The sequence below is a fragment of the Talpa occidentalis genome, unplaced genomic scaffold, assembly GCF_014898055.3.
Source record: "Talpa occidentalis isolate TD23 unplaced genomic scaffold, MPIMG_talOcc4v2.1 talOcc4.9, whole genome shotgun sequence".
NCBI lineage: Eukaryota > Metazoa > Chordata > Mammalia > Eulipotyphla > Talpidae > Talpa > Talpa occidentalis.
This window is the reverse complement of record NW_023605305.1, coordinates 93388583-93396421: the sequence shown is the minus strand read 5'-3', so window position 1 is coordinate 93396421 and position 7839 is coordinate 93388583. Positions and strand designations below refer to the sequence as shown.

Below are 7839 nucleotides of genomic sequence, written 5' to 3'. Positions count from 1 at the left end.
GCCGCCGGATTACAAGCGATCGCGCCCGGCCGCGGCCGGAGTCGCTCGGCGCCGCGTCTCCGCCGTCGGCTCCGCCCGCGCCCGCTCCTCCTTGTGTTCCTCTGCCTCCCGGGCTGCCGCCAGCGCGGCGGCGGCGTCGGCCTCACAACTTTCCGAGAAAGTTCGGGAACTCGGCTCCGGGGCGGCCGAGGCGCGGCGGCGGCCACCTCGGGGAGCCGCGGGGGACGTCCGAGGGCGCGCGGCCGCCGGGGCTTCGCCGTCGCCGCACCTGCCGCGGCCCGCGCCGCCGCTGCCGCCTGGCGCCGGGCTGGGGGCACACCCAGGCGGCAGCGGCGGTGTCGGGGTCACCTCCCGCCGCCGGCGCCCCGGCCCGGGGCCCCAGCACCGCCGCTGCCCCCCACGTGCGCGGCCGCGCCTGGAGCGCACGCGGCGCGCCGCCTCCGATTTTAATTTTTTTAATAACTTTCTCCCGGGTCTTCCTTTCTCCCGGCTCCTACTTTTTGCATAAAGGGGAGCAAAGTTGTGTTGCAAGTGCCCACCGACTGCCACGTCCCGCTTAGCCTCCATCCCTCCCAGCCCCACTTGGTTTTGTGTTTTGTTTTGTTTTGTTTTTTAATTGAAAGCGGCGACGCTACCGCTCGGTGTTTATTTTGTTTCACGCCCGCTAGCTTCGCGTGCTCGGTGCCGGCGGCGGCGGGGCGGCGGAGCGGCGTGGACCTCATGTAGAAATGACAACAATGGAAGGGGCCAGCGGGTCGAGTTTTGGAATAGACACGATTTTGTCCAGTGCCAGCTCGGGCAGCCCCGGCATGATGAATGGAGATTTCCGCCCGCTCGGCGAGCCCAGGACCGCGGATTTTAGGAGTCAGGCCACTCCATCCCCCTGTTCGGAGATTGATACCGTAGGAACGGCGCCTTCTTCTCCCATCTCGGTCACCATGGAGCCCCCGGAGCCGCACCTGGTAGCAGACGGGTCCCAGCACCACCACCATCTCCACCACGGCCAACAGCCACCGCCCGTCGCGGCCCCCACGCAAAGTTTGCAGCCTTCGCCGCAACAGCAGCCGCCGCCACCGCAGCAGCAGCAACAGCAGCAGCAGCAGCAGCCCCCGACCCAGCAGCTCGGCTCTGCCGCCTCGGCCCCCAGGACTTCCACCTCTTCTTTTTTAATTAAGGACATCTTGGGCGACAGCAAACCTCTGGCGGCGTGTGCACCCTACAGCACCAGCGTCTCCTCTCCTCACCACACCCCCAAGCAGGAGAGCAACGCAGCACACGAGAGCTTCAGGCCAAAGCTCGAGCAGGAGGACAGCAAGACCAAACTCGACAAGCGGGAAGATTCCCAGAGCGACATCAAATGCCACGGTGAGTCTGGCCGCGTAGGCCCTCTCGGCCGACTGGCTTCTCCTGCACTTGGTTCCCTGTTTCTCCTTCAGTCCCCCGAAAAGCCTGGAGGCTGAGTTCTTCCAGGAGCTTGCGCCACGGGCCCAAACCTGCAAGCTGGAGGGAGGTCTGGGCGTGCGTTTTGGGATTCGTCCGAAGTTCTTATTGTTAAATTTCCACCTCTCGATCTTCACCGCCCTGCAACTCCTTTCTTTGTTTTACTTAATTTTAATTAATTAGGAAGGAACAGCGGCAGAGAGGCCCTACTGGGGAATGCTTTCGTAGATGAAAAGGAAGGACTTGGGTTTTTCTAACCGAGACCTTGGTAGTGGGAATGGAGGATGTGGGAGAAAGAAACAGACTTAGCTAGCGTCGTGTCTACGGGTGTGCTCGCAACGTGGTGTTCATTCTTTAATGCGAATTACTTCGCCCCCTCATATTTTTAACTACCATCACAGCAATGATAGGATTTAACGAAGGAAAAAAATCCGAGTTGATTAACAGCAACTTAAAAAAATCAGATCATGATTATTATAGGTATCTTTGCACAGTAAACATTTATAATCAGCTTTTTAAGACACCACTCTTACCCGTGGTCCCAAATGAGTATCTGTTTAAATTTTAGTAAAATGTTTGGCTCTTACAAGTAATTGGGATAGAACATTCATGAAGGTAAAATGTCATGGAACTGAATTTATATTTTTATCTTAAAATCAGAAGATGGCATTTGAAATTGCCCTGCACTGCATTTCCTCCTCACACATTTTCATAAATAAATATTCTGGCCTATGCATGGCAAAGGGAGTTTTTAACACATCAAGAGAGTTATTCCTTTACCAGTATGTTCTAAGGTATTGCTGTTACTACTGTTATTAATATTCGTTGTCTCTGGGAAGGGTGTCTGCTAACTGGAAGGTAGGATATTGGCACCTCATTTTACTATTATAGCATTAGCATAATAGTGCCCAAAACAGATGTACAGTCTGGTCTGGCGATTTTTTGTGCACCAACCTCCCCAGTGGGTCAATTAGAGAGATTATTGTTCTTCCTGCAGGGAAGATCAAGGAGCGCAGCAAAAACGGGTACAAACAGAGAGGGATTGACATATCGATTTCCCAGCATTTCAGTAAAAAACCAAAGTTGACAAATAGAATCCGGAAATCTCTGGGCTGTCACCTGGATGGGCTCAGTGATTTTGAGCTCAATTCAGTGTCTGGGTGACATATTCTTTCTGAAGGTTTAAAAGACCTGATGCAAGCAGCTGCGGAGAGTTTGATTCTACTATTTCCCAAGTACATCTGGAAAAGGAAATTAAGTATCTATAATTTTCAGTAATTAGGAAGAGTGAAATGAAAAAGGTACCCCTTAGCAAAATAAAGAAATAAATAAATAAAAGGCAGATAGAGCTAATTTTTAATACTACCAAATCAGAAAAAAATGAAGTCATTGTGAAAACAATCAAGGAAAGGAGCAGGGACTTCCCTGAGTCAAGGAAACAGTAATTTAAGACGCCTTTATTTTAAGGCACCTTTATTGTAATTTCTTTTTCTTTTTAAATTCCAGTGGTGGGAAGATCAGACACCCTTTTAGAATCCTTTTTTTTTTTTAAAGATGTGTTTATTTATGTATACAAGAGCTGGGGTACTGGCCAGAGATGGGGGTGTGTGAGAGGATCCACCAGAGACAGAGTGGGGAACAGAACAGGCACATTGACCGAAGTACACTGCTGAGGGGAGCAGCAGGCGAGTCAGGAGAGTCTGCTGTGCCATGTGGGTTGCTCCCTGGCCGGCTGGGGATTGAACTTGTGCTGCAGAGGCTGCGGATTGCTTCATAGTGAGGTGCTTAACCCCTTGCGCCACCAGGGAGGCCCTTAGAATCCTTTTAGGAGCTCCCATATCACCCATGACTCCCCAACCAGTGGAAGAGGATATTGTTCTTCTTCCTCCATACTGGCTATGGTCCAAGAATGTGTGTGAGGATGGTGGCAGAATATAGCCCTCCCGAGACCCAAGACTGGCTTGGGAATGTGAAAGTGTGTGCCCGAGAGGACACACCACCCTTCTCCATCCCAGGTTAATTTAGGACTATGTCTGGGTCTCTGTCGCAGGAACAAAGGAAGAAGGAGACCGGGAGATCACAAGCAGCCGGGAGAGTCCCCCTGTGAGAGCCAAAAAGCCCCGAAAAGCCAGGACGGCTTTTTCTGACCACCAACTCAATCAACTGGAACGTAGCTTTGAGCGGCAGAAGTACCTGAGTGTGCAGGACCGCATGGACCTAGCAGCTGCGCTCAACCTCACTGACACCCAGGTCAAGACCTGGTACCAGAATCGCAGGTAAGGGGAGCTGTGAGGCTGCACAGCATCTGGTCATCCAGGTCAAGACTACCCTACCAGTGTCCCTCCCGCCTGGCCTTGGGAGACTCTAGGGACTTGAGTCAGAGGGCAAGAAGTAGGTGCTCTGGCCCTTTCAGACTGGAGCAGGGATTAGCCACACCCCCGATGGGAGAGGGATCCCTGGGCACCAGGAGTTTAGAGAATTTTCTACTTCTGAGTATCTTAACAGATGCTGCTTTCCCTCTCAAACCCGAAGTGTCTGAGATTCTCCCCATATCACCCCCAAATCGATCAAGCCGTTCTCAATTGAGACATGTGCAGCTGACACTGAGGCCAGTGGAACTTATGTGGTACCTCTTGGGCCTGCCCCAGGCTGCTTCTGGAGGTCTGTAACTGGCCACACAGCCCGGGCTATTTTGCTCTGAAGAGCTGCCCCATTGGCCTCCATTTAAATGTCCATGCCTTGGCCTGTGAGGCGGTGGGAGAGAATCAGGGTCAGCAGCCATAGGCAGGAGAATCTGGCAACTCGCCAAGGGTGAGGACTGGGGTGGTGGGGGGAGGGTCTGTTCCCTGTTGCCCACTTCAGAGTCCACTGAAGGACTCCGCAGGAACCACTGCTTCCCTCGAAAGGAAATTAGGAACGGGGCTGGCAGCACTTGAGACCCCTGATCTATAAAATGAACCCCGGCATTCTGAGCCTGAGGTTATGCTGAGTTGCCAAGCCTGGCAGTTGTCTCCCTTCTCTCGATTTCCTTCCCCTCCTCTTCTCTAGCCTGTGTCCTAATCGTCCATAAGTGTGCTTGGAAATGCCCATCCAGTTGTCATCTTTACCATAATTTTCTGTCTCATTACATACGGTTTCAGCCACCCTAATTCTGTCGGAAAACATTAGTGTCATTTGTAGCCAATTTAAAATGGGCGACATGTTTATTAATTTGGCTGGAGCTGCTGGGTATGAACGGCCCACCGGTCCTGATTTCCATGGTGGGGCTTTTGAGCAAAGGCCTGCTTGCCTCTGTTTTCTAGTGGGGGTTGGGTAGGGCAGGGAGGAATCGGAGAAAAGATGATCACAGGTTTTAATTGTTCCTCTCTCCCAGAGGAGAAAATATCTTGAAATGCATTTTTTCCCCCTCCCGGAATGGCCCCGAGGTACTGTCCCCTTGGGAGAGCCCTCCCTCAAACGAATTCCGTTTTGAGACCTTGTTGCCTTCCTCATCCTAAGCAGCCCCCTGCCTCCTGAAAGGCTCTGTCAGGCTGATGAGAGAGAAGTGTCTCCGCAGCCCCGGGGACTGAGAGCGGCTGGTGGGAGACCCAGGAGTCTGTGTCCCTTTGTTTACGGTTTCTTCTCACTCGTTCTGAGGCAAAGGGGGAGGGGCAGAGAGCCAACACTTGGGATTGTTGGGGGGCCCCTCCAGGAGGGGAATTAGTTGAGGGAGAAGATCGCTAATAGGAAGAGGGGTCTAAGGTTGGCTGGCGGGAGTTTCAGAAAGTAGCTGAACTATAAAAGGGGCAACAGCAGAGCAGAGGGGTCAGGAAAAGGTAGCAAAGCCCAGTAGAAGTCCCTTTTGCAAGTGTCTCAGACTTCGCCGATGTAATTTACGAAATTGACTTGGATTTGGGTCTTTTTGCGAGTGAGAGAGTGGGGTGGGGCGGCCCGGAGAACTTCTCAGAGTTCTCAGCCCTCCTGTCCCGTGAGGAAGGGAACGCAGAGGGCGAGGGAAGGGGCCCGGGGGCCGGGACCGCGCCCCTACCTGCGGGATGCGTGCGCGCCTCGATTTTTTTTTCCCCCCCAGGACTAAGTGGAAGCGGCAGACGGCCGTGGGCCTGGAGCTGCTGGCCGAGGCGGGGAACTACTCAGCGCTGCAGAGGATGTTTCCGTCGCCTTATTTCTACCACCCGAGCCTGCTGGGCAGCATGGACAGCACTACCGCGGCGGCGGCAGCCGCAGCCATGTACAGCAGCATGTACCGGACTCCTCCCGCGCCCCACCCCCAGCTGCAGCGGCCCCTGGTGCCCCGAGTGCTCATCCACGGCCTGGGGCCCGGGGGCCAGCCCGCCCTCAACCCCTTATCCAACCCCATCCCAGGAACCCCGCACCCCCGGTGAAGAAAGAGCAGCGGCGTGGCGGCCCCTCCCCACCCCCTCCCCAGCTCGGACGGCGGCCCCTCCTCTCCCGGCGCCGAGCTCCGCGGCCGACCCGGAGCCGACCCGGGCGGAAAGTGAGAGGAAGACTCTCGGCCGCGGGCCGGGCCGGGGCGGGGCGGGGCAGGCGGGGCCGGCCCTGCGTTCTGCATCTCCCCTCCCCGGAGACGGGGCTGAAGCGCCTCCGCAGTGTGACTGGCGGGAACGCTGAACCCACACAGAGTGCGAGCAGTAAGTTTTAAAACGGCAACAAAAACAGAACCTCAAGTTCTTTTTAAAAATGACTTTAGGGACAAGCAGAGGGGAGGGGGGAGGGGCGAGGAGGGCAGGAAGAAGGCGCGGAGAGCGACCAGCACAGGCAGAGAGAAGAGTAGACGGACGGACAGACCCGGATTCCGAGGCAGAGGGCGTTGCCGTGGACACCCCGTCTGCCCCAGAGAAAAGAGGAGGGTAACTGAGAACTTTGCACTGATTTCTCATGACCTTTTTTCGTTTGGAAAAGTGGCATGCTCCATAATATGAAAAAAAAATGTACATTTGAAAGACTGAGTGATAAGTGATATATCATATTTATTATATGTCGTCCAAAAAAGAGTCACTTATATACGTTAGTAAAACATTTTTCTTTTCATGTCTTTTTGATTCAGTAAAATAAATGCTTAGACAAAAATATAGATTTTTTTGTGATTGAAAATTACAAAAATAAAGTTTATCTTTTTTTAACAAGTGATGAAATCCAAAGGAGCTGATTTTACTAAAGCAAAATGTACTATAAGCAAATGCGCGAATTGGCTTGGAAAAAAAATCCCTCCCGGAATATCAGGAATTTACAAAATCTGTAAAGACGTTGGGTCGACTTGTACAAAAACAGCTCCGTTTTTTCCATGCTGGCCCCTTCCGAGCCGTTATTTGATAGGTGTCGATTTCTTCTTTTTGAGTAGCTGATGGCGGAGCAGCCCGCGGCTGCGGGGCGACAGTCTGTGCTCGCGCGGGCCGCGGCGCTGGCTAGGTGGGAGGCCCGCTTCCCTGGCCGTCCCCGCCTGCCGGGCAGCCCCCGCTCAACCGGGTCTGCCTGCCGCCCCCCCTCCTCCTCCTCGGCCTCCACCCGGGCTTCGGGGGTCTGAGCTCGGGGCTGCAGAGTCCAGGCCGGCTGGGGCTGGGTGCTGGCGGGCGGGCGGGCGGGCTGGCGAGCTGTCGGGCTGGCTGACGCTCCTCCGGCCTCGCAGCTGTTCCGCAGCCCGCGGCTGGGCGCCCGCACGGCGGGACAGCCTGCGAGCGGGAGACTGCAGGGCGCGCAATTAGGACTCTCCCGGGACTCGGAGAGGCACCGCTAACAAACCCTCGTCGAGGCTTTGATCCTTGCGTTCTCATACCCCTGCGGGCATCTAGCCCCTAGCCCCGCACCTTGCTTCTCGTCCTAGTGAGTTCGCTGTGCTGGGAAGCCTGGAGTGGAAATGCAGCTCTGGATGAGACAGGCGCGTGCCAAGCTTTTCATTAGCATGCTTGGGTCCATTGGGACCCCAAAATGAAAGACCCTATGGGGAGGCTGGAAGAGGCCCACTTAGGCCTGCTTGAGGAGTTGGGGGTCTGTGTATACATGCATGTATGTGTGTCAATACTCTGTGTTCGCACTCTATCCAGACTGGCTCCCCATTAAGTTCAGCATTCTGGATTTTGTGATGGAACAAGTGATTAAGGGATACAGTGCTGGGACTGCCCCCACTTACTCCTTTCTGAGGAGCCAGCGTCAGATGCCCCACGGGTTGCGTCCCCCTTATGTCTCCATTCTCACGCCTTTCCTAGTACAGCGTCAAGGGGTAAGGCACACAACTGAAAGACATCCAGTTGGTTTTCCAACTTTCTCTGATGTTGGAGTCTCAGTAGAGCTAAAAGCATTTTTACAGGTATGGTGTCCTGCAGGAATTTTTGTGTCGGCGTGGGGCGGAAAGGAAGAAGAGGGAAAAGAGGTGAAATCCAGGAG

The 7839-nt window shown here is 54.4% G+C and overlaps 1 protein-coding gene across 1 annotated transcript; it reads left to right on the top strand.

Annotated features, from left to right (window-relative positions):
• The first annotated feature begins 446 nt into the window (after positions 1 to 446).
• Positions 447 to 6584, top strand: BARHL2 (BarH like homeobox 2). The gene is made up of 3 exons (XM_037499001.2): positions 447 to 1365; positions 3491 to 3716; positions 5510 to 6584. Exons 1-3 carry the CDS (start codon positions 729 to 731, stop codon positions 5820 to 5822), a joined length of 1176 nt encoding a protein of 391 aa, XP_037354898.1. The 5' UTR covers positions 447 to 728; the 3' UTR covers positions 5823 to 6584.
• Positions 6585 to 7839: the final 1255 nt, after the last annotated feature.